This window comes from Lagopus muta, chromosome 22 (assembly GCF_023343835.1).
Source record: "Lagopus muta isolate bLagMut1 chromosome 22, bLagMut1 primary, whole genome shotgun sequence".
Taxonomy (NCBI): domain Eukaryota; kingdom Metazoa; phylum Chordata; class Aves; order Galliformes; family Phasianidae; genus Lagopus; species Lagopus muta.
In genome coordinates this window covers 1,981,946-2,007,619 of record NC_064454.1, presented here as the reverse complement: position 1 = coordinate 2,007,619, position 25,674 = coordinate 1,981,946, and the positions used below count along the sequence as shown (strand labels likewise).

The window sequence follows — 25,674 nt, the reverse complement described above, 5'->3', positions numbered from 1 at the left end:
TCTACTCAGCTCAACGCCCACCTCCCTGAAGTGCAGCCTCACCCAAAAGGCAGCAGCCAGCATCTGGATGGCTTTGGGGAAGGGATGGGGAAATAAAGAAGGAGGAAAAACACATGTTTATTGCACCGTGTGCAGACAGGATAAAGCACATTGGAACAACCTCCAAAGCGAGCTGCTTGGAGCACGTCCTGCAGCTCTGCACCTGCTCACACTGCCACCATCATCGCGACAAATCAGTGCACGGCGTGCAGAGCTGGGGGATGATGGAGAGGAGAGTGGGGGTCTGGGGGAACCTGCCTGGCTTTGGCCAATTGGTGCGGAAAAGCTTTGCTGGTGTGGCAGGCTGCATCTGTGGAGCGAGCTGCTGCAATGGCTCTGAGCTGGCAAAACCCCTGCTTTGACACTTTTATGCCTGCGCATCTGTGCTTTTGCCAGCGGTGCGTATTCCCCTCGCAGGCTGTGGGAGACATTAAGCTATGCTAGCAGAAGTGTGACACCAGGAGAGCTTTGTCTGAATAGCATACTCTGGCAAACATGCAGGATAGAAAACATCTACAATCAGGTTAAGGGATAAACACTGACAAGTCCTAAGAGCCTTTACAGACCCTACATCTCCAGTGCACGTGCAAGCTGGAGGTAGGGACAGCATGACATGGCACAGCACAGCATGGTACAGCATGGCATGGCATGGCATGGCACAGCATGGCACGGCACGGCACAGCGTGGCTGCAGGAGCTCCTTCGAGGAGTGCTCAGCTCTCACAAGCTGCCAGTGAGCATATGCAGGGAACGAAAGCATTGCTGCGCTCTGCTTCTGATCAGCAGTGTTTTGAAGGGTTTTCTTGGCCTAGTCACCAGCAAATTTGGCAAGGCGTTTCCCAAGCGCTGAGCTGGCACTTGCAGGAAAGAGGGTGCTTCATTCCAAGGCGGCAACATAAAAACCCAAGGAGAAAGCTTTGAACTAAAGCTGATGGGCACAGGGCTGCTTCTGAGCCATGAGCAGAGGGGAGATTTGTGGGGATGAGGGTGAGCTGGGAGTAGGCTGCAGAATTACAGGAGGAGAACTGAGGAACAGAGGTTGCTTTGATTTCCTCCTGTACTTTATGGAAACAAAGCTTCTACCTCCTCCTCTCCTCCCAGGGAACACAAAGGAACACTCGCTGCTCGTGGCCCGGCTGCTGGGACTGGCACTGCGGGTGATGGATGGGGATGAAGGAGAGGAGGAGGAAGCGCTTCCCTGGGCTCTGCAGCAGCAAATGGCCTCGGCGATTAAAACTGAGTGGGCAGTTGTGTATCACTCTGGATTTTCTGCCTGTTTCATCACTAGCAGTGACTCAGGAATATTCTTCATCGCCCTCGAGCGAGGATATGATCATTTTCTGCCACTTGAGATGAAGCTAATTTTACAGCAGCGTAGAGAGGGAGATGTCATGTGCCGATTTCTATACTGCCTGCATCACATCAGCGCAGTACAGCCTGGCTATGGGTGCTGACTGCAGGAAAACCCAATGGTGGGGATAAACCACCCCAGCACCAGAGGAGGGCGGTTTGGAGGTGCTGAAAAATGAGAGATTGAAATCCAGACTTCACATCACAGAAAGAGACATCAGTATCCTACCCCCAGTCACGCTTGTTAGGAGAAGTATGAAGCATGAAGTTTTGAAACATGCTCCTAAAAGGACAGGTATGATAAGCAAGAGGTTCCTAGGACAGATCTCTGCTTGCACCCAGCCCAGCCATGGCTTAGTTAAGTTACTGACAGCTGGCAAGGCGAAGAGAAGTAGTGATAAGAGTGGGCACATCCCCATCCCATCCTTTGGGCTGCACCAGGCCATTGCTCTGCACCCTTTCATCCAGCACCTCTATGGGTTCGTGATGCAGCTCCCTAATACTGAGGCTGGGTCCTAGCATGGAGGATAGAGTTTCTCCCATGTGACTCTCGGCCATCAAGCCTTTGGTCTTTTCTTGGTATTCAACCCCCCGTGATCTTGGCCACTTGAATGGATGGAGGCCACCAAGACGGTGCAGGTGGATCTATAGATGGCCACAGTGCCTCATGTGCTGCTCCCAGGCATGTGTCTGAGGTCAAAGCCCCGTATTTGGCTAAACAAGATCAGCAGCCTGCGTGTTGCTGGCTGTAAACCAGCAAGGAGATTGCAGCTGCTGTCCTCCACCAGCCAAGGACAAGCAGGGAAATTTAGGAGATGTAGCTGACGTGCACCAGTGAAGGCATCTCCCTCAAACATCCATCTCCACGACAGGGCAATAACAACCCAAGGTGGGATTTTGGCCTTCCGGCCACATCCTGCCGTGCCACAGAGCTTAAGCACCAAGAGGGGAGAGGAAAGTCAAGGGTAATGCTGCCTTGAGCTCCTCACGGTGTGTTTGCAGAGGACTAAATCACGTCTCACAAGCACACTGGAGTGCCTTGGACTCATGGACCCACACTGCTGCCTCCCCACACCGCCACGTCCTGCCCTGATTTACACCTTGCACTGAACTGCTGAGCAAATGGGGTCGCAGTGTGCAATGGCCAGCCTACAGCTTGGCCTCTGCAAGCTGATATTCAACAGAATCCTTGTTCAAGTCAAAGCAGAACAGCTCCTACAGTTCAAGAAGCAATAAGGAAGGATGTAGAAAGAGGGAAACACTGATTTCAGAATGAGAGCAGCTCAGAGGTGTGCAGGAAAACACTTTTTTTGCAGCCAAAGGGAAACTCTGATTCCAGGAATTCTTCCCCTCTGAGACAAAATTTCCCATAAGATGCTCTAAAACCTTATGGAACTGAAGTGTGAATTTTCCACCTCAAAGCTGGAGCACAAAGTGCCTGCCCAGCTCCCAGGAAATGTCCCTGCAAGGTGAGCACTGGACCCACAGAGATGTGCTTTGCTTTCACCCAGGCCCTGCAATCCTGTCACAGAGATGGCCCTTCTTCCTTTGAGCTCAATATCTTTGTACTGGATGCAGGAGAGCACCAAAGATGTAACACAGCAAGGATTACTCAGGAGCAAAGCCTCACACCTAAAATTTACTGGATTTGAATGACTTCAGGCTAAGAACCCAAATGTAACTCCAGATGTCAGTGCTGTGCCCACCTGCAGGTCCACATCACCTATGGATCTGGGAGTGGGTCTAAACCTAGAGCTGTCCTGCTCCCTTCCTCCACACCCTGGGGAGTTTCTTTTGCCTGACACTTTCTTATTAGGGATGTGCAAGAAACTGAAAAGCACCCAAGTTCTGTTGAATAGAGAACAAAATGCTGGGAAAATAATGAACCCATCATGACTTTTTTATTTTTAAATAACAGGCTTAAAAATCCAAAGTAATGGATGTTCGGATCATGTCTGGGGCTCTGCATGTGTCTGATAAAACAGACGCAGGTGTCAGAGCCATTTATGGCTGCAGAGTCGGTCAAAATCTCCCATCTCTGGAAAAAAAAATCCACCAAACAAACCTGTGATATTTCACCAGCTGCTCGTGCTGAAAGGTGGTTTTATTCCTTATTTACTCTGTCCTCATTGGCATGCAGAGCTAGACTCATGCGTCTCCTCTTTGACCCCTGGTGTCCTTTCCCTCCCCAGAGGTGTCTCTCCCTCCCCATCTCAGCATCACCACCAGCTCTTCTTCCAGAGGACAGCACAGCTGCCAAGTTTGCCTCCAGCCACCCATCCCCACCCATCTGCTCTCCCATCTCCTCATTTTGCACGTGAACCACAGACCTCCTTCCAGCAGGACTGCTGCTTGGGAAGAGCCAGGAACCCTTACTCAAGGCGAGATTCCTAACGCCCTGGCAATGAAGGCATGCGTGGCATTCCAGCAGAAGGAGATCCAAGCAGCCAGCCTAGCTCTCAGCTTCCAGTGGCTTTTGCACCTCTGAACGTTACACCCAAGGGCATCACGCATTCGCCTTGCAGAGGTGCTGCATGCAACAAAGAGCCAACTCTTCCTGCTGGGAGAAGGCTTTCTGCATTGCTATTCCTTGCACAGGGCGTCAACAGTTTGCATATTGTAGCTAAGATGCTGTCTTCCAACCTGATCCACAGTCCATTACAGTTAGGATAAAGACTTGTGGTGACATTAATGAGCGCCGGATCAGCCCCTTTGTCGGCATAAATCTCTTTATTGCATTGGGGGGATTGCATTTTCCCATTTGCTTGTTTGTTTGGCTCTGTATTCTCATTACAATTTCTATTAGCCAGTTCTCCTGCTGATGTGGTCGTAGATTAAGTCCTTCCTATTTTTCCCCTTTCCTCCTGAAGGAAAATAAGGGTGTCTGAGCTCCAGCACCACAAACAGAAACGGGCAGGCTGGGGGGTCTGGAAGAAGAGAGGAGCAGCTCTGCTAGACCAAGGCTGGGTAACTCCCCTGAAGCCAACAGAAGGGGCACAGATTCAGGTCCCATGCTTGATTCTGAGCTCAGTCGTGGTGAAGGCTGTCCCACTGCTGGGACTCCAAGCTCCAGGTGAGAGCAGGGTGCTGCTGGCCATCTGCAGAGCCCCCCTGCATAACACACTTTGCACTTTTCCCAACAGAGGGGCACATCCCACCACTGAAGACTGCAGTGCAAGCAGATGACTCACAAAGACAGAGAAAGCAAATGTTCCAAGGGCTACACAGAGACGAACACACTGATAGGACCTCGGGGGGCACCTAACATCAGATGAACTTCCATCTCATAACACTGGCTTAGCAATCAGAAATGCCACCCCAGCACCTTCCCACTAGACAGCTGTGTACCTACAGGCTCTGATCCTCACCCTACCAGCCCTTCCCATCCCAAAGTGCCATCTGCTGGATTTACACCTTCCTCAAGCTGGCACTCAGCCTTAGGATGGACACAGAAATGCACAAGATGCCCCCAGCCCCAAAAGCCACGCTGAGCTCGAGGCAGCAGAGCTATAAAGGGAAGCCCTCTCTGGCACAGCAATCAGGAGCGCATCTCATCTCAGATGGAAATTGTACTCAGAAAAAATAAAAATAATCCATGCATATGACGTGTGTGTGTTTTTTCTCCCCCCCCCCCCCCACTTTAGGCTGATTCCATCTCAGAGATGGGGGAGAGGTGGCTGAGATTTGCTGACATGTCACTTTAGCAATCAACTCCTCTCTCAGAAACGCCATCGCAAGCAAAGCCAGAAGCAGCGCTGGGGATGCAATGGGGCTGTGCAGCCCCTCTGCTGCGGGTCTGTGGGTGCAGGGAGGTCTCCAAATCCAACACAGAACAGAGCTGTGTGTGAGGAAGATTCCCTCCTGTGCAGCAAGCAGGCAGGTTCTGTTTGTATCCGTCAAAGGCAAACAAACATGCTGGATTTTGTTTTGTTTCACCGCCAAGTTATCATTTCTCCAAAATTACTTCCAGAGCACAACACAGGCAAAATGCATTTGTAAAAACAGGTTCAGGTAAAGCACTGTGGAGAGCAATGGCAAAGGGCACAGAAATCACATGAAACATAGGGGTTAGAAGGGATTCAGCCTCTGTTAAACTCAGATTTGACTCTTCACGGTGGAATCAAAGTGAATAAAAGCATCGGGAAAACCAGGGAGCAGTCAGGGAAAGAAGTGCTGCTCTGGTTGGATCTGCACCTGCTCCTGCTCAGGGCACTGTGAACTCATGGGGACGCCTGCAAGCACCCATGTGTGCTGCTGGCATTGTCAGAGCCGTGCGTGGGAAGTGCTGACTGATGCCTATCAGAGTGAAACCGCAATCAAACCTCTTGTTTTGGTGCTGAGAAAGCTCCTGCAGAGGTCTGAGAAATGGGTTGGGTTCGGCGCTGCTGCAAGCACAGGGTGCGAGCTGCTTGTTACCGGGGTGGGTAGGATGCAACCAAGGTGTGGGATGGGATGGACCAGCCTCACCCTGACCGTGTGATGAAGAAAGGCACCCTGTGCTATCCCCAAGCCCTAAGCATAACCCCAAGAGCCCAACGTGGGCACTGATAAAGGCACTGAGAAGTCAGGCTGGACATCCACAAGTCCTCTTCCCATCCCTGCAGTTTCTACTGCACCCCAGAGTAACTCGCCCACAACCACCCCAGGCACAAGCTCTATACCAGCATCTAACCACAGATTTACATTTAACCATGACCAAAGCAACACAAAAGTGTGTGTGCTTCAGCAGACATCCCAATACAGAAGGAAACAAACAACCCTGGTGCCCCCACCCCACTCTGACTCATCCTTGCAGGCACATGAGCGCAGCCCCATAGCACTGACCCCAAACGCACCATCCCCAACCAAAGCACCTGCAGCATTACACCCAAACATAACTGTGGAACAACACAGAGCAAAGCCTGCACGCCTTTAAATGAGCTTTGGGGCTGTGCTTTGCTGGGCCTGGGCACAAGCTGCTCCCTGCAGCTATGCATTGTGCTGTGACCAGCACGCCGGACATGGAGCGGGGAGGGCATTGCAGGGCTGCTGGCACCCAGTGTGGAGTAACCTAATTGCAGCCCTCGTGGGGTTTTCACAGAAGCAGCAAAGTTTTTCAGCTTGCTTTCCCTTTTGTCAGTTGGGAAAGAAAAAAAAAGAAGAAAAAAAGAAAGAACCATAAAAAGGGACCTCCAGAGACATATGCTTTCTTCCAAGTCCTTGGCTGCGGCTCGCCGTCCTCCCACCGCGCATGGAAATGAGTGGGAAAGGAGGAAAAAAGGAGAGGAAGATCGTTTTCCCCCTCCCTGTGCTCCCAGCATCAGTGTGCTGGGCGGGAGGAAACACGCGGCAGCATTGCTATTCTGAACAAGTGAACTCCCAAACAACAGATCGATGGCTGCACCGCCAGAGCGGCTCATTGCTCCCAACCGTCCCCACCTTACACCAGCAGGAAAAAACCACCAAACTGCCACTGCAACACCTCTCCAGTGACCAAACTAATGCCATGAGATGGATAATTCCCAAAAGCAACGGGCCCAAGGGAAAGCACAATGGGAATACTGTCTGCAGGGCTGCTTCCCAAAGCCAGGTGCAAGATTTGTCACCCGTGTGTCACCACCCAACAGCCTCGCTGAGAAGGAAAGCAGCCCTGACTCCGTGCTGACTCACGCCGCTGTCCCTCTGCTTTCTGTGCAATGCTTGGTTTGTCTGCACGCTGCACACTGAGCAGGGCTGGGCACCGTGGGCAGGAACCCCAAGCAGAGCAGTTCTCCTCCTCCCAGTGAGTTTGCAGAGTGCCCATACCCACGGCTCCTGCACCTTTTGCTCCCTTAACACAAAACCTTCCCTCTTCGACATCCCATTGTAAATCCATAGGATTTTCGGTGCTTGGGAAAGCCCAGATGTTTGGAAGAGCTATTTTAACCAGAAGCCAGGAGGTGAGCTCTGATCCAACACACCCCTATGCACCCACACCCAACCTTTCTGGCCCAGCCATGACATGCCACAAGACAAAATCATCGGGATGGCACACAGCTGCTCCATTCTTTCCTCCTGGGAAGGTGCAGGGGCTGTGGGGCTGAAAGGCACAGCTACACGATGCCGAGTCCCAGCAAACACACAGGGAGAGGATTCACATTTGAAAGAGAGTCCGACCAAAGATCATCCCCTTGTTCTGTCATCCTGCCTTGGCCCTGCTCCACTCGCTCCCCTGCGCACACCCAACCCCGCAGATACCAAAGTCTCTCCGGAGTTGCAAGCACTGCTCCCAACACAGCAATTAAAATGCAGCCTCGTACTGCTCATGTCCCTGCCCAGCAGCCCCAGCAGGACACTGCGCCCATCTGCTGCGAGAATAGGGACCAGGAGTGGGGCACAGCGCTGGGCACAACCCCTGCTCCCATGGCACCGCTGCAGACAGGACCTGAGCAGGGGGTGCAGCACACAGCCCCACATCCCCCCCACTGCCCTAAAGAGGGGAGTGGCACTCACAGCTTTTTAGTTCCCCGACTGGGGAAACTGAGGCACATCCCAAAGGCACAGGCAGCTCCCACACAGCACAACTCCCCCCAGCACAGCCCGAGGCAGCAGCTCCTACCTGAGCGTGGCACTCTCCCCTTGCCGCACAGTCACGTTGTCCATAGCTTTGGGGAAGGTGGCATCTCCGCTGCGCACGGGCACTCCTGCGGGCACAAGGAAGAGCAGCCTGAGACAGAGGACGACTAGGCACCTCCAGGGCAGGGCTAAGCACCCACCGACCCCCATCCTGGGCAGCAGGGACTTTTCCACCAGGCAAAAAACACACCCGACGAGGCCACCGGGAGCGAAAAGGGGGGAGAGGAGGGAGGGGGTGCGTGTGTGTGGGGACGGGGGGGAGCAAAACCACCGGGGCGGGCGCGGAGGCGAGCGATGCGGAGCTCCACGGAGATCAGGAGAGCCCCTGGAAAGGCAGCCTGCGAGCACTGAGCCTGCCGAGCGGCATCCGGAGGGAGTCCCCAGTATCCTCGGGTGAGGGAGGAGGACGGGAGGGCCGGGGGGAGGAGGAAGAGGAGGAGGAGAAGTGGCAAAGGTGCTGGACGCTGGGCGAGCCGGCTCTTCCCGGGAGCAGTCCGAGGCTCACTTGGGCACGGAGGTGCCGGGGGCTGCGCCGCGCTCCCGCCCCGCACACACACACTTGTCCCGAGTTCGCAGCTCCCCGAGCGGGGGCAGTCCATAAAAACAAGGGGAAAAAAAAAAAAAGAAGAAAAAAAAAAAAAAAAAAAAAAAAGAATGAAAGAAAAGCCAACAACAGGCGGCAGAAAAAGACCACCACTCCCTGCAGCGAGCTAGCAAGCGGGTCCAGAAGCAACAAAGGCACAGCGGGCAAAGGCCTCCGAGTGCCCAGCAGTCCCTCTCCTCCTCCAGCCCCAGCGCGGGGTCCCAAAGGCAGGCTGGTCCCGGCGGGACGCAGGGCGCTGGGATGCCGGGCTGCGGGACGTCGGATGATGTTGGGATGTCGGATGATGTTGGGATGTCGGACACCCTCAGCAGCAGGAGGACGGGGTGCAGAAGGGCGGCAGCATCCCAGCCCCGGCGGCACGGCTGCTGGGGAGCATCCCTGCGCGGCACGCAGGCTGACTGCCCGGGGTTGTCATGGCAGCGGCTCCATCACTGACCGGCACTTTGGCTCCCGCACGCTCACAGCACCGCACAGCCGCGCGCAGGCAGTGGGCGCGCGCTCTCAGGCGAAGGACGGCCGCCTTAACCCCCACCGCACCGTGCTCCACGGGGATGGGATGGGGTACCTCCCCCCCCTTCTCCCCTGCTCGCTTCCCGGCGTGCTTACCTGCACCCGGCAGCCAAACGACCTCTGATATTTACCCCCTCTGCTTCCACGCCATCCCGTCCCCGGGCACAAAGGCGCTGTGCAGGAGGGGAAACTGAGGCGCAGGATGGTTCCCCTTTCCCACACTTCCCATCACCCACCAAAAAAAAACCCATGCAGGCAGCGACGAGGAGAGGCAGGAGGGTGCCCTCCTGGTCCTCTGCACCTCACAGACATGAGCGTCAGCGCTAAATTCCTCCCCAGCTGCAAGCGCAGTCCCCGAGTACTTTTTATCAGCTCATAATTTAACAGATATCGCATTTGCTTATGCCGAGCAGTTCCTCCTTCCCTCCGCTAGCGGCCGGACGCGTTAATAATATTTCCAGGCACAGCTTCATGCTGGCAAAAGGTGCTGGGAGCAATCCTCAGAGCTCAACATCCCGGAGCCACAGAGAGCTGCTCTGCCTTCAGCTCCTGCAGCCCCGCACCCCCGGCTCACGCATCGCCCCGTCCCCAAATCCTCCCTCCTCCATCCCTCGCCGCACGCTCTGCAGCCCTCGCCCCGCACCGGGGAATTTTTGTGGGCTTTAAATCACTGCCAACCTGAGCTGGATTCCGAGGGGTGACCTAGATGTGAAAGGATCCATAGCCCGTTACTAATCCCCGGAGTCTCCGAATCCCCTGTAAACTACTGCTTAATTCACTAACTGTGCTATTTAATCTCTCCAACATTATGAGCTGTGCCAGGCAGAGGAAACACTCAATCAAATAAAGCTTTATTATTATTGTGCGCGCTGATAGGTCATATGAGAAGGGGATTGCTTTGCATCTCTCTCCTGACTCCTTTCCCTTCCGAAGGCTCTGCTTTATGAATCCAGCACTGCTGGGACGTGCTGCCCTGCATTCCCTCCCTCCGCTTCCCGGCTCCCTGGAGAAGGGAGCAGCTCTCTGCAGCCCTCAGCGGGAGGAGGGAGCTCTGCAGCTCGCCCTGCTCAGCGCAGGAGGGCTTCACAACTTTTGCAGCCACAAAACCTAGCTGCAAACAGCAAGATGAGTTTGTGACAGAATGAAACTCCACGTGCAGAGCTGCATTTCCTCTAGAGCAGGGAATTTTCAGGGATGTGTGAGTCAGCGAGGAACAAGAGGCACTGATTTTGCTGGAGCATCCTTTTGGGACCACCCCGTGCTACTTACTAGCTGCCCTCATGAACAGGACTCTCAGTGCACACCCTGCTCCCTTTGCCCAGGCAGTGACAAGCTCCTTCATCAGCAAAACCAATGGGATCACAAGGACTGCAGCCATGCAAACTCCTAAAGCAACATTCAAGCTGGGCACCCTCCATCAGGACAGAAAGCACCTGTCAGTGCTGAGAGCAGGAGGACCTCAAAAGGCTTGCAGTGACTTCCAGACATCCCAACCCAAAGTCACCAACCAACCCTGTTAGGAGAAGCTTGGTGTCCTCGGCAAGTCCCAAGGAATTTAAATGGCTGGTTCCTGCATACCAATGCCCAGCAGAATCCCTGCCCATCCCGCTCTCCCTCTCTTGCACACATGCAATGTACATATAAATCAGCCTGTCACAGCTCGTCTCTTTTCTGACAGCTGTAATTGCTTCAGACTTTAAAAATATCTATAGACAATAAACGCAACGCATGAAAACAGCAAAGAGAAAACAAAATCAAGATTCCTTTCAATAATTCAGTCACTCCAGCAGCAGAGGAGCCAGCAACCGAGTCCAGCTGTGAAGGTTCAGCAGGAAGAGAAAGGGAGCTTTGTAGCCTCCTCTGGGGATGAGAGAGCCTTTCTTCCTTCGCTGCTTTTTGACCACAGCAGCAGAGCCTGCCATGCACGGACGAAGATGCTTGCAAAGCAGCACCTCGCCTTGCTTTCAGCTCCTTTGCTTTCTTCCTGCTCAGATAAAAATCTCCTTCCTTCGCAAGCAACAGGCAGGAAACAAGCGGAACGAGCCGGGCGCACACACACACCTGCTCTGCACACATATTTATCTCCTCTCGCAGCCTCCAAGGCTGAAGGCCCCCCCTCCTGGCAGCAATTGAGAGCAGGAGGGGCGGGGAGCATCGCATGGAGGGATGCAGGGGAGCAATGAGCAGCAGGGAGGATGCAGAGAGCTCTCAGGGACACCGCCAGAAGGAGCCATGGGTGCTGCTGTGCAAAATATTTGGGGAGGGGACAGATATTGACTCAATTTTCCAGCGAGATTGGACAGGGTGAGACTCAGCAGTGCCACTCTGCAGCAGCTCCTGGGGCACGCTCCCTTCCCTCGCCCCTGTGCTCCCCCAAAGCCCAGCCATGGCTTTTGCACCATCGGTTTGCCCCAAATCAGCTGCAACTGTAAGCCCAAACCCAGCCTCAGCCAGCATTCTCCACTGCTGCAGGGGCCTCCTCAGTGCTGAGCCTTCCAGCAAAACCTCCTGCTTTGGGGTGAAACAGAACAAACAAGGCCAACGTGCATCACTGAGTGGTCCCATGCCCTGATACAAGCCTGCCACTGATGCTCCTCCATCAACTGAAATAAAACAGTTTCCACCTCTTCCAGCTTGCCCAGAACTACACGGCATCCCTCTCCCATGCATTTGCTCAGAGGCTGCTCGATGGATGCCCTCACACCCAGCGGCCAGCAAACCTACACACACACAGCCCACACCTCCCCATACTGACAGAGTTCAATCCTAGAGGAAAAAAAAGAAAAGAACCAACAAAAAACCTGACTTTCCATAAGTAGGTCACAGCCAGGCAATTTCTAGGGCCGGATTTGGCTTTTAATTCCTTTTTTTTTTCTCCTTTTCACAAAGCTGATAGATGGCAATCTGTAACCCCAAAGTCCACATTTATTTTTAGTCTGAAGTTGCCAAATATGATCAGAACCATAATTTATGCTCAAACCATTCACAATTCCCCTCCATGCTACGGCGCTGCATTATTCTCCATCAGGTCCATGGCTGCACACACGGCCTCACTGCTTGGCATCAGTCAGGTGCACACACACAGCACTGAGCCCCGTGCAGCAGTGCCCATTCACGGCACACAAAGGATGTGGGCTCCTGCTCTGCTCACCACACTGCCTCATTTATCCCCTTGTTAACGCCAACCCCAATTAAGAAGCAATGATTGAGAGCCTTCCTTGGCTGGAGCCATTCTGAGCCCTTCTTGCCCCAAAGGCTTTCCCTGCATTGAGTGGAGAAATTGCATTTGGGGCCATTTGGGGCCATTTTTCTGAATGTGTGGAGTGTCCCTGCGGGCACTCAGCCCTCATTCCCTGACACCGGCTCCAAGCAGTGGGCACAGACAGCATGCAAAATGCATAAAGCCATCCAAGCAGCTCCTCCCTGCTCCGCTTTCTGCTTTTCCCAACCTGTTGCAACTCAAGTCCTACCCCAGCCCACCCCACTGTGCCCACTGCCCACATCCCCACAGCTCTGCAACACCCCCAGGGATGGTGACCCCCCCCATCCCTATGGGCAAATCCCCTTAGGAGACGTTCTGATTTATTGATTGCTCCTTTCTGACAGTTCTCACTATCTCAGCCTCCGAGCACAGCCCACCCAACACAACATATGCATTGATGGAGTGACACCTCCATACGCGCCGCTGTCATATTAAACATGTCTACTAGAGAATTCTCAAAGATACCGAGCCACACTGGCACAGGGGAAGATATTAAGGGAGATTGATCCCAGCTGTGCGTGGTGTGGATCGATATTGGTTTCGGATCAATCTGCTGCTCGCTGCATGGCTGCAAGGTCGTGCTGTGTTAGCGCTCAGGAGCGCAGCCCCTCCACTCACAGCATCTGATGGGACGAATCAGGTGATGACATCGGGTAAAACCACGCCGTGGGCCATCCAATAGCACTGTGTAAGTGTATGACATTAACCCAGTGCTCTGCAGCCCTACCCGCTCTGCATTTTAACAGCACCAAGGGAGGAAAAGTCTGCTCAGGCGGCACAGCAAAGCGAGCCGTGCCTCGGTGCTCACCTCAGCTCCTCAGCAGCTCCAGCACGGACACGAGGAATGCAAAGAACCGAGCTTTGCTCCTCTGCTTTTGCCTCCTGTTGTGCACTGATAAGGCACGTCGCATGGGCTAACACTTGTTTTCTCATTAAACACCAGAGCTGCGGAGATGCAAATGCTCCCATCCCAACTCCCGACAGCCAAAACAGCGCTGCTCTGCTGGACCTCCAACCCACACCTTTGCAGCTCCCGCCAACCCAAAGCGAAATGCTCATTTCACAAAGCACTGAGGTTGCCAAATGGCTCAGGAACAAAAGCCAGGCGTGCTGCTGCCCACATGCATCAGTGTTCTGTTTGCCACCCGTCCTCTGCCCCGCGCGGCGGGTCCAAGAATAATATTAATAATGACCGTGCCATTAAGCGGGATGCTTGGGTTGAATCTGAAGATTTTGAGAAATGATCTCATAAATTTAATTCCCGGGGTACCATCTTTGAGCGTTAACAGGCACAGTCACCTCTGAATTCTGGGAAATGAGCATAATTACACGGAGATCGACAAGGCACAAATGCCAAGAATTCTGTTAACCTTTAATACTGCAAAAAAATTCTCCCCTTGTAATTATCTCTTTCCTTTGTCTTAAATGTTACTGATGAATATTTAGTGGGATAAGCAAATAGAAGGAGGCTGAGGGGTGTGAGGAAGCGCAGCGCTGTGCAGAGGAACTCTGCAGACCTTACAGCTGCGTGCCATAGGATGGAGCACGAGCCCCAAAACAGCCACACGTGGCAGTGACATCCCCAGGCTCTGCGTGGGCACTTTGGGCTGCACCCAAACCTCATCGCCTCTCCAGCACATCTGGTTGGATCCACGATGCCCCACTGCGACGGATCCAGGTGCCCTTGCTCCAATCTCAACTTCATCTCGGAATAAAACTTCCCGGGGAAAGAACACATCACCTTTCAAACACATCCTCCCGAGGGCTGCAAATGGCACTGCCCTCTTGCTGAACATTGAGTCTGATGGAAAGAAGATTTTCTCCCGGCGTGAACTGCATTAATATCTGTCACCACTCTGGCATTTCTGCCTATAATGATGAAAAATATGTGCAGAGAATGCGGGGTGCTCTCAGCATCACCTCCCTCCCTCCCCACAAAGCAAAATTAGAAGCAGCTGCTCCCGCTCCCGTCCTCTTCGTGGCCATGCAGCACTCTGTCTGGAAGCTTTATTATCTGGGAGGTGGCATGGGGAGAAGAGAGCATCACAGCCTCTCCATATTCAACCTGTTCCGTGGGGCTGCTGGAAAGGTCACCCTGCTGTTCGTGTCGCGTCCCACCGACACAGGGCCAACACAGGGCATGAATGCAAATCCCCATCGATGGGGGGAGAGGAGGGATCCCATCGCAGTGTGCACCCCAGCAGTACGTGCCACCTCCAGGAAGGCCTGCTGCAGTCCCCTTGTCCTCCCTGCAACCGCATCCCAAACCTGTCAGCATCGCCACGCCGTCTTAAATTGGAGCGAGCTTTCAAGTCTCCGAGCTGCTTTTATGTCCCTTTAAAAGGTTATAAAAGCTGTCTTTATATTCCAATAAAGGGGTATAAAAACAACCTTTTTTGCAGTTCAGTAAGTGTGGTTAACTTTTCCCCTGCATTAATACTTTTGGCCACGGTGATGCGTGGGCTGCTGCCAAGCAGAGCTTTGGGCATCACACCTCAAAGCTCCGTGTCCTGGCACTGGGCACCTCACTCAAAAGAAAGAGCATCCTCAAAGCTGCCTTTGGACTGTCCTGTGACACGGATGAACTACATGCACCAGCTGCCCAGAAGGGGTTTAGCATCTGCTGGTTGGATATTAGGGAAAATTCCTTTCTCTGAAAGGGTGGTAATGCATTGGAACAGGCTGCCCAGGGAGGCGTGGGGTCACTGTAAATAAATAAGAGGCTCCCAGATACGGGGAACAGAGATTAAAGCCCAGCACCAAGGCATTGAGAAACTCCCCACCCGACGCCCTCATTTATCACATGCCTTCCAGAGCATGCACAGCTTGGGACGGGGGCTAAGCGCTGCTAGCTCTTGCTAATTAATGCAGCTAATTGCCATTACTGGGCTCCTTTAAGGCTGCTGGAGAACGATGAGGGCAAAAGGAGAGGGTGAGCATCCGGGGCTCTCTGGGGAGCTCAGCAGTGTTTACAATCCCTGGCAAGAGAAAATCCATACTCATCTCGGCTCCGGGCGGCAAGGCTGCCCTCCCACACTCCTATTAGCAATTTCCAATCATCTTTTATTAGGCACACATTGATTTGCTGCTCATTTCGGTGGGGATGGAGGCCTGAGATGAAGGCAGGCGGGAGAGGGGGGATGCTGACATGGAGATGCTCCCCTCTTCCATGCCAGCCTTCTGAAACAGCTCGTCAAGCACCAACTGGTGGGAACCATCTGAATATTGTGTTCTGACACAGCCACGGAGCTATCACACACATTAGCACATACTCCACAAGAAAAAGGAGTAGCTGAATATCAAAACAAAGTAAATTTACAGGGTGTTGGATTTTTTTCTTTTTTTTTTCCTCCCTGCTGGCAAAGCCATCAGTGCGAGTTATCAGCTTCCATGTGGTTGTACTACGGCGCTGCTCCCTTCTGACTGCTGCTTTATGGGCCCCACGTCCTCAGATAACCCACGAGGCACAGATGGAGCAGTGACAGAAGGGGCTCTGGGTGACAGCTCTGGGCTGCTTTAGGGAACCCCCCGCGTCCCCACATCCCACTGTGCCTATACCAATCGCTGCCACCTCCTCCCAACGCTGCTCTTCTTTGCATGTGTATGAAAAGCCACAATTTGGCCATTTTTTCTTAACTATACAACTATAGATAGATACATAAAATAGCCATGAGCGAGCTCTAAAGCACCAAAGGGAATATCAAAATGGGAGAGCAGATTCAGAGCAGAAGGGTTCACGGTGAAGAGCGTGAAAGCCAAGGGCTTCCCCACACAACACCCCAAGTCCACCACCAGCACAGTGCCCTGCTGTCCCCTCACGAAGCCCCAACTCTTTGTGGTGGTTGAAGGAGTCGTGGCCCTCCCTCAGGACACCCGGGCTGGTCATTAAATCACTTCAGCATTAGTGTCATAGAGCCATAAGGACAAGGTTCAGTGGGCACGGTGGGAGGAAGGGCTGATGGTTGGACCAGATGATCTTTGAGGTCTTTTCCAACCTTAATGACTCTGTGTTAAGTAAGGAGAAACGGTGTTGTGGGGAGGGCAGCGACGTCACTGCAGAACTTGGCCAAGGGGTAGCAAGGCTTTGCTTCTAAGCACACATCTCAGATGCCAATTACAAGCGCATAATGAGCAAACCGGGTTGGAGCACAGCAGCTTTGAATCAGCCCTCATTGTGTTTCAGGATTCTCTGCCCATTTTTCCCCCTTTGCGAGGCTCTTTCCCCTCTCTGCCTTCAGGCTGTAGGGGAAGAGGACATGGAGATCTGCCATCTGGCACCAACCCACCGCCAGCAGATCCGCAATCCAAACCTCTCCCTGGCGGAGCCCAATTAAAGTCAATGATGATGCACCAGGGAGGACCCTGGCCCCCGGTCCTGGAGCCTGCACCAGCTGGCACCAGTGGTGGCAGAGGGATATGGGCAACCGACAGCGCTCTGCTCCATCCAAATGGAAGAAATGGACCGAATTGTCCTCCCAGCTCTGGGAGCTGTAGGTACATCTCATTAGCCTGATTGTACTGACAGGGAAAGAGGCGCTGGGAGCTTAATAACGATAAAAATGCATTACGTTACTGTGCTCGTCATCTGTAGGTCTCAACCAGCTTCGAGAGGCAGGAAAACAGCTTTCCTTGTTCCAGTGAAAAGGGGGAGATTGAGATGTGTGACAGGCACTGAGCTCAGCTCTGTCAGCCCAAGTCTGCTGAGTGGGACCCTTCTCAACAGCAGGATTGTCACACGTGGCAAATCACCAAGGGAAAAGAGGTTGCTTAACATCATAAATTCAACAGATTTGGGGTCCAAATGGAAAAGATCCCACTGCTGCACCCCAGAAGGTGTGTGCTTGGCTTCTACCACCAGCCTTTGCAGCATCATCACTCTGGGTGTGGGTGTGATTTCTGGGTGATGCTGTGTGGAGCCAGGAGCTGCCCTCCATGAGCTCTGTGGGTCACCTGTCAGCTCTGTGATTCCACCATTCCCCCATCCATGCCAAGAGAGCCACCAAAACTCCACCTTAGCTGCACGCTGATGGCACAACAGGTGCAATCACAGTGCAGTGGTGGGATGATTGCACAGCAGCTGTGCTGCCCACGCTTGTAATTTCCACACATGTAACTGGAAGGGCAGCTCCATGGCTGTAAATTAATTAAAGAGTAAGTGCAGTATCAGTGGTGCCACTGAATGCTAAAACCACACAGACAGGGTGACCAAGAAGCCAAAGGCACAACTGGGCAGAAAGCAGGCATCCTTAGTGCTGAAACACAGAGAAATGCCAGTTATCAGGAGTAGTGAGAGGTGGGGAGGTGATTCAGAAGCACTGCCATGGTGCAATTGCACTCTATTTTTAAGGTAGTTGCAGCCCCACTGTTATACACCACAACCCTCCATTTTTGTGCCTAATCCTGTAAGTCAGAGGGAGGAAAGGCAGCAGTGAAAGGCTCAGCAGAAGGACAGAAGGACATGGACTGATGGGCTGGGGGAGCAGAGGGGCTGGGATGGGCGCTGTGTGTGTGTGCAGACCCAAGGGCAGTGCAGAGCAGTGTAATCCTGCTTGCTCAGGAGGGAGATCTGGGTGCAGGAGGGGATGCGTGGTGCAGTACCTGTGCTGTAATGCAGTGAGGTCTCAAAGGAAACCGAGCCCTTTCTGCTGCAAGGCACATTCATGCAACGACAGCCTATTCCCCCCGTAGCGCTCCACCAACATTTATGCAGAGCAGATATGTAGGCACGGAAATGCAATCAGACAGGACACAAATGGGGCTGTCTGGGTTTTTCTTCTTTCTCGTTCATTCCGAGGCAAGAAAACAAAAGCTCAGCTGACCCACTGCCTGCAGATGTCATGCAGCAAAGCAAAGCAAGTCTGCGAGCCCCAAAGCACTGTGTGCAGCAATGTCCGAAAGCTTCAGCTTGAGGCTGGAATGGAGCAAACCCTGCAGGCTGCAAAGGCCACAAATCGAGCAATCAACTCCTGCATTGCACCCACGTGGATGCTGCACCCATGTGTGCACAGCCCTGCACAGGTTGCATTCTCTGGGTGCAACCTCACCCAGTGCAACTCATTGCAAGCTGTGAGCACAGCCTGCAGTGAGGGAAAGGCAGGCTGAGCCACTGTTGGAATGGTTTCCCCATCCCCATTAGGGGCTCAGCTAAGCCATGAAACCTGAAAGTTGATTATATCTTTCATTAGGAATGACTGAATGATGTTTTTAAGCTGGAAAATGAACTTGCTGCTAAGAGGGAACACTTCCTTGGCGGGAGCGTTCCCTGCGGAATAGATGCAGTTGTGAGAGTCAAAATTAAATTGATATTAGAAAATTTCCTGAGGGGAAAAAAAAGCCATACGCTGCTGCAGGAACAGCATCGCAGAGAGAGTTGGCTGGAAAATGGAAATCCAGCGAAACTCAAATATAGAGATATATATATATATATGCTTTTAATGAAAAAAATCCCCTAACTACCTCATCTGCAAAAGAAATTCCCAACAAGCAAAATTTCCACAGAATGGATTTTTCTCCACTTCGGCAATGGGGTTTCATCAGAACTGAAGGCAGTTCTGCTTGCTGGAAGAGCCACCCATCACGGGATGTGTGCTGCACTCCCACTGGGACACACAGCAGCTCCTGGAACATCAACTGCCCTGCACGAATGCAAACTGTCCCAGGAAACCAAACAGCTTTTGCAATAAAGGTGTTTTCTGAAGTGAGAAGTGTTATTGAGGATTCCACGCACAGCCTTCTCCATCCTGACTCACTGTGCACTGATGTACACTCAGGTGCAAAGCCGCAGGACGCAGCAGCACGCGGGGGGGGGGCACAGCTTTAGGGTTGGGAGGGGAACCTGGCATGTCTCAGTGCCCCTTATCCCACACATGGCAATCTGCATCTGCAGAGCGAGGCAGGGACCGCTCCAGATGCACTCACAAGAGGACCCTTCAGATCAGATTAGCAAAACGCAGCCGATAGCGACAGCTCCTGCGCTGCCCCTCGCCTGCTAACAATTTGCTGTAACAGCCTCTGAAAAGCGACACGGATTCCTGTGGCATTTAAGCTCTGCTCAGTGCAGAGAAGGGGGAGCGCCCAGGGCTGGCTGCCAGCACCCACACTGCCAGTGCAACCCCAAACTTTGCCCCTGGGCATCACTCACCCCCCCTTGCCCAGCACTGGTTTCCCTCTAAAAAAGGCTCAGTCCCTGCAGGCGTGGGGCTCAGAGCTCCCCAGGTCAAACCCAGCACTGCAGCCCTTGCAAACCCCACAGTTCCACCAGTCCACGCCTGATCCCCCCAAAAGCCTTCATTTTCAGATCCTACGTAAAAATTAATAATAAAGACACACTTGCTTATTAGCCTACGGCCATATTTTCACACATTTTTTCCATGTCAAACCTCCTCCTAAACGAAAGCCAAGACTCCTGTGCAACTGCACAACTCCAGGAGTGTTAAGAAAAAAAGCACAAGCTCCAACGAGACCTTGGAGACCTGCAGGAAAACCAGGATGGCTGACGGCACATCTGCTGTGAGCATCCTTGGCACCTCGGCAGCAAAGCCCAGCCCCCTGCCATGGCAAACACGGAGCTGCAGGGCTGCAATTACTGCTGCTCAATGCTCCATGGGCAGCACGGTGCCTCCCAGCACTGCATGCAGTCAGGAGAAGAGATTTCCCAGCCATTACGCCGACTTCTTGAATGCCCACGGTGGAATTGACGATGGCACCGATGGGGTCAGCAGGATGACCTGTGCGTTTCCTAAAGATCCTCCCCTCTGTCTGCCCCACAGATGCTTGGCGCCAGGGCTGCCCCTCAGGGAGCCTTCTAATGGCTGGGCAAAACCCCTCCCTCCCTCAGCCCCCAGCCTTCTTGTCCTACCACCTTCCCAGACCATGAGTAACTCCCTTTCTTCATTTCCAGCCTTGCCTGAGATGTATTAATAGGCTGCCACCTCCTTTGCCAGACTTTAATTTGGAGTTAGACACAGGTAGCATCACACCACAGCTCTCTGGGGTTATTCACACCTCTGCCAGCCCCACCTCCCGGCAGAGCAGAGGCAGACGCTGAATCACTGAAGGGGAGACAATTCCCAGGATGAAAACTCTACAAATGTTTTGCAAGAGAGCAGGAGATCTGTAGGAAGCAGCTGATTTCCCAGTGCAAAGATTTCAGACAGTCCCACAATGAAAAATTAGTTGCTGCAAACAAGACTTAGATTTTCTGGCTATATCTAAAAGAAACCAATGGGTTCCAATGGGAGGGCACAGCTGTGGCTGGCCCATCAGTCCCCATCAGGGTGATGTGACACAGGTTGGATGCTAGGAAGAATTCCTTCTCCAAAGAGCAGTGCTGCACTGCACAGCTGCAGAAGGAGTGTGGCTCACCATCCCTGGGGGTGCTCCATAACCGTGGGGATGTGGCACTGAGGGATGTGGGCAGCAGGCACGGTGGGCTGGGTTGGACTTGGGGATCTTAATGGTCTTCAACTTAAATGATTCTATGATTCTACGGCCCCAAGCCACGGTCCATTCCATACATCCATCCTTATCTGCTCCCCATCCTCTTCCAGTTCCCACAGCCCTCTCTCCTCCCCTCCTCAGCTGTGCAGGGAGGATGCAGACAGCTGCTGCTTCCACAGAGCCAGAATGTGGCTCATTGAGCTCCCTCTGCATGCAAGCACTGAGCACAGGTTGGTACCTCAGGTGCAGCAGGCTGATAGGATGCATCAGCTAATTTGCTCTAACGATCCCAGAAAGCTGGGGAGCGCTTTCCAGAGGAGAATGCACTTGAACTGGGAAAGCAATAACCTAAATAGATGCTGGTTTCCAAGCAGAAAGTCCTTGAGGAGGGATGAGAGGCCCTACAGCTGAATTTCTCCTCCACCTGCACTGCAGCTTGGCTGGGGATGCTGGAAGGGAGCTGAGAACAGCGTCAGATCTGCAATCGTCCAGGTCTGAGTGTGGAGCCCACTTGGATGGACCCAGGCAGCCCTGGGCAGAACCCAGCCTGGCTCCGTCCGCAGCCCAAGGCAAGAAGTCAGCCCATCTGTGCTGCGACAGGTTGATATAGAGGGCGAGATGCCTAAGTAAAATTCCACAACAGGGCATTAAAATGATGTAATAAAATATACACGAGTTATTAAATATTGTCATCAAGATGAACCATAAATCAGGGATTTTATGGTTTCTGATTATAAATTCCATTTATTCTGTAAGCGTTTAAAGAAAGAAAAATGGAGACTCAGTAAAGATTTAAGCCTAGCCATGATGCTGATGATATTTCACTGTTGCTTGTGAGTGTCACATCAGTGGGAGCCCAGGCTGGAAGGAGCCTCTCGCCACGCAGCCCAGAGCTGTGCAGAGCTCCTGGCATCCTTATGGACACTGCTGTGCAAACAGCACACCAGGCTCCACGCGCTGCGTGCACCGACCTCCCTCTATGCACAGTTTATGGCTTGCATCTCGCAGAGCAAGAAATCTAAATCACTTTGGGGAAGGGATGGGAGCGATGAGTGTACGTGGGAAATACTACCTTTACCCCCTTTCAAATGCCAAAAGAAAATGTCAAAGAAATTGCTTTCTTGAAAAGACTCACGGGGTCCAAATAAATTGCAATGTGTCAGCCTGCAGCTCGGCTCCCAGCACCTCACAGCATGGCAGTGCTTCTCCCAGCACCAGGGTCTTTCCCTTTAGCCCCAGCCCTGCCAGGTAAAGGGGAGCTCGGAGGCAGCCTCCTGCCTCTCCTGCAACATCAGGAGAAGCAAACCTGCAAGCATGTGGAAGCATGCAAACAGACCTGGAAGCATGCAAACAGACAGTCTGTGCCTGAAACACTGCTGTGGCCAAGGAGCTCCAGGCAGTCCCAAGGCTGGATACTAATGGTGGCCCTTTACTTATGGGCAGGAGGACTGAGGAGCAGCCCTGCCACATCCTGGAGGTGATGCATTCCTCATCTTAGATCAGAAATTCCTGGAATTGCTGCCCTTTCCCATTATTTCAAGTTGCAGAATGGCATTCGGCAGTTTCCTCTTCCAACCCCAACAGTGCTCGCTCTCCCCAAAAAACCATTTCCCAACTACAGCTCATGCAGACAGACCCACAGAGGTCACAAGTTTCCAACAGCCAACCCTTCCCCCAGGGTCCAAACACCACCAAATCCTACAAAACACCAATCTGTTCCCAACCCTATTAGTGCTGAGCACAGAACCACAGCGCAGTGAAATCCCAGCCCTGCATGGGCTGGATGGGAGGCAGAGCCCAGGGCAGATCCTGGTTAATTAGCACTCATAAAAGCAGCTCCACGCTGCAGCGGAGCACGGGGCTGATTTGCAGCTGCCTTTAAAAGCAAGCAGGGTTACTGCTTCAGCAGTTTTCCCAGCCGGTTTTATGGAGGCAACCATAAAGCCAAGAGAAAAAAAAAGGAGAAAAAAAACACCAAAAAAAGCCCAACTAGTTGGAGCACGGTGAGTTTTAGTGCTGAAGCATCTGATAAGGGCGGCTTATCGCAGCATCGGGGAGCGCAGCACCGCCGTGCTCAGCACAGAACCTTCCCTGCAGGGAGATAAGAGGTGCTTCCAATGAGCTCAGCCCTATTTCCAAACAGCCTGAGCCAAGGTTGCTGTCCTTCCAGATGAAGGCAGGGATGGGCTGCCAGGCAGTCCTTATCTGCCTATGGGAGAGCAGCTCTGCATGTTGATGGGGTGAGCCGTGGCTCTGCTGGACCCGAGGCACTCTGCCCTGATCTCTGAGTTTTTCGTGATTTTTGGGTGGAATTGGTGCCTCCTTCCACCCAAAAACTGTTAGTAAGATGGAAGTTGGCCTCTTCTCTCAGGTAAAAGCGATAGGATGAGAGGGAAAAGCCTTAAGTTGTGCCAGGGGAGGTCAGGTTGGGTATTAGGAACAACTTCTCTGAAAGAGTGGTGCTGCACTGCACAGCTGCCCATGGAAGTGGTGGGGTCACCATGCCTAGAGGCATCCCAGAACGATGGGGATGTGGCACTGAGGGACGTGGGCAGTGGCTGGGGTTGGATTTGGGGATCTTGGAGGTCTTTCCCAACCTTAATGACCACATCCCTCAATGTCACACCTCCACGTTTTTGGACACCCCCAAGGGACGGTGACTACCACTGCCCCAGGCATCCCTGCAGGATGGAGCTGGTTGTTCCTGAGTCCCTGTACCATCCCCAAGCATGGGCAATGTGATGCAGGTGGGTACCGGGGCAAGCTGCATGGGTGAATCAAGAGGATGAGGGTGAAAAAGCTGAGAAAAAGGCAGCACAGGAGGATTGGGTGGGAGCAAAATACGAATATGATGATGAAAAGCCTCTCTCAGTACTGACACTCAGCACAACCAGCGCTTCCCGCCCTGCTCTGCAATCAGGAGCATCCAACGTGGCTTTGGGTAAAAATCTGATGAAGCAAGCTTTATGCACGAGCAAAGCCAATCTGTGGCAGAGCAGCCCTCCAGAAAAAAGCAGGGCAAACGTAAGGAAAAAGAAGAACAGAGCGAGACTGATGGGGTCAGGGCGCTGCTAAGGATGTCAATACCCATCACTCACCAATAACCTTTCTGTAACTCCTGACCCAGCAGTGGCTGTCGTGAAACCGCAGCAAAATTAAAACAGAAACGAAGCGGCATTAGGTCTTGGGGGGAGGAGGCAGTGCTGACAGGGGGTGGCATGTGGGGACAGGAGGGGGCACAGCGCTGGGCCAGGTGTGCCCCTTGCCCTGTGATGAGCTAAGGGATGCAGGACACGGTGAGGACACAGGTTTGGGAGCAAGGAGGAGTGGGTCAGGCAGCGAGGAGGAGGAGATGCTTCATCCTGCTGATGGCAGCGGGGTGAAGAGGTGAGCATCCCTCAAGGAAGGATGAAGGTGATGGAGCGCCAGCAACCGGGGTCAGCTGCTGATGGCAGTGAGCAGGGTTGCAGAGTGTTCATCCTGTGCTTTGGGGGATTTCTGCTGGGAAAAAGCTATTTCCTTGGCTGGTGGGTGGTCCCGTGCCCCTGTGAGTCCGTAGGCATTGGAAAGTGGCAAATGGTGCCCTCTAAGGAGCTGCTGCAGCAGTGCCTCCCCTCTCCTCCTGTCCTCTGCTCTCCGTGCAAATTTAAAGCGTGTTCCAGATATGGGCTGACCTTTAAAGTGCACATGAAAAGGCGAAAGGAGAGTTGGAAGCGAGCAGAAAGGAAAACACACCTTGAGGTGGGAAAGGAGCCGTGCCCAACCCAGCCCCAAAACCAGCTCAGGGATGGGCACAGCACCAAGCCCAGCACCACATGGGCAGCTCCATCCATCCTCCTGCAGAGCAGCACAACAGCTCAGCTGCAGGCACTGAGTGCAAGAGAGGACACGCCGCTGGAAATTTTAAGGACCAATTTACTAGGTAATTTACTAAGCACGCTAATAATTGACATTGTGAGCAGCATGCTGCTGTCCCCAGCTCCTGCTCAACTCCCATAGCAAGAGGCAGGGACAGCTGTCCCCATCCTGCCCTGCGTGCCAGCTGGGTATCCGTGCCCAGCACTGGCACTGATGCTCCCCTGAGCAGCATGCATATTTCCTAACTCTGATTTCACCTGAAGATGAGGCACGGCAAGGTGTGTTGTAATTACCACCTCTTCCCTCGCTGTAATTAAAGACAAACTGGAGGGAGGTGTGCCCAGTCTCACAGTTTTCCTGAAGCTTCTCCCCGTGCCAAAAAAAAAAAAAAGAAAATTAGAAAAGATTTTTCTGCAAGACAACTCCCAGCAGCTTCTTGGAAGAAGGCAGAGCTCAGGCTGGAGCTGCAGCCTGTTTCAGATGACGGGAGCTGCACCAGCCTCCCATCCAGCCAAGAACAGAGAGATGTGCCCAGCATCCCATCCAGCTCAGCCACCTGCTCCAGGATGGACAAGCTGTCCTCCAGGAGGAGCACGGATGCCAGCTCTGCCATGACACCCACCAAGATGTGAGCCCCAGCCATGGGTTTACTGGTGTTGGCATCCCAACATCAGCACAGTGAGCCCCATTCAGCCCCAAGGATGCTCAGCAAACAGCCTTGACTCATTTAACTCCTGCACCAACGGGAGGGATGTGAGTGTTTGGTCAGAAACGCTGTTTTGTTGAGACTGAGCCTTTCTGTGGGCATGTGCTGATTTCCACAGGAATGACGTCTAGGGTTTTATTGGCAGCGATTCACTCCGTTCCCATACACCATTTCTGGTCTCCATGTGTTTTACATCCCCATCCTGCACACCCGTGAGCCGCCCTCCTCCCCATCCTCACCCCACGGCACCACAGGGCAGGAAATCAAATGGACCATTCAAAATTAACACCTTATTGAGAGCAGCTCAGAATTA

The 25,674-nt window shown here is 53.0% G+C and overlaps 1 protein-coding gene across 12 annotated transcripts in view; it reads right to left on the bottom strand.

The window, feature by feature from the left end:
* Positions 1-25,674, bottom strand: part of LOC125703580 (protein CEPU-1) — a 315,707-nt gene that overhangs the window by 100,232 nt on the left and 189,801 nt on the right. For 7 of the 12 annotated variants that reach the window (XM_048968235.1, XM_048968236.1, XM_048968233.1 and 4 more), the window contains one exon: positions 7,966-8,050. In XM_048968235.1, coding sequence (XP_048824192.1) covers positions 7,966-8,050 — 85 coding nt within the window. Of the gene's footprint in view, positions 1-7,965; positions 8,051-8,122; positions 9,081-9,192; positions 9,609-25,674 lie in introns of those variants that run through there. The other 5 variants (XM_048968239.1, XM_048968228.1, XM_048968230.1 and 2 more) reach the window with 5 other exon arrangements.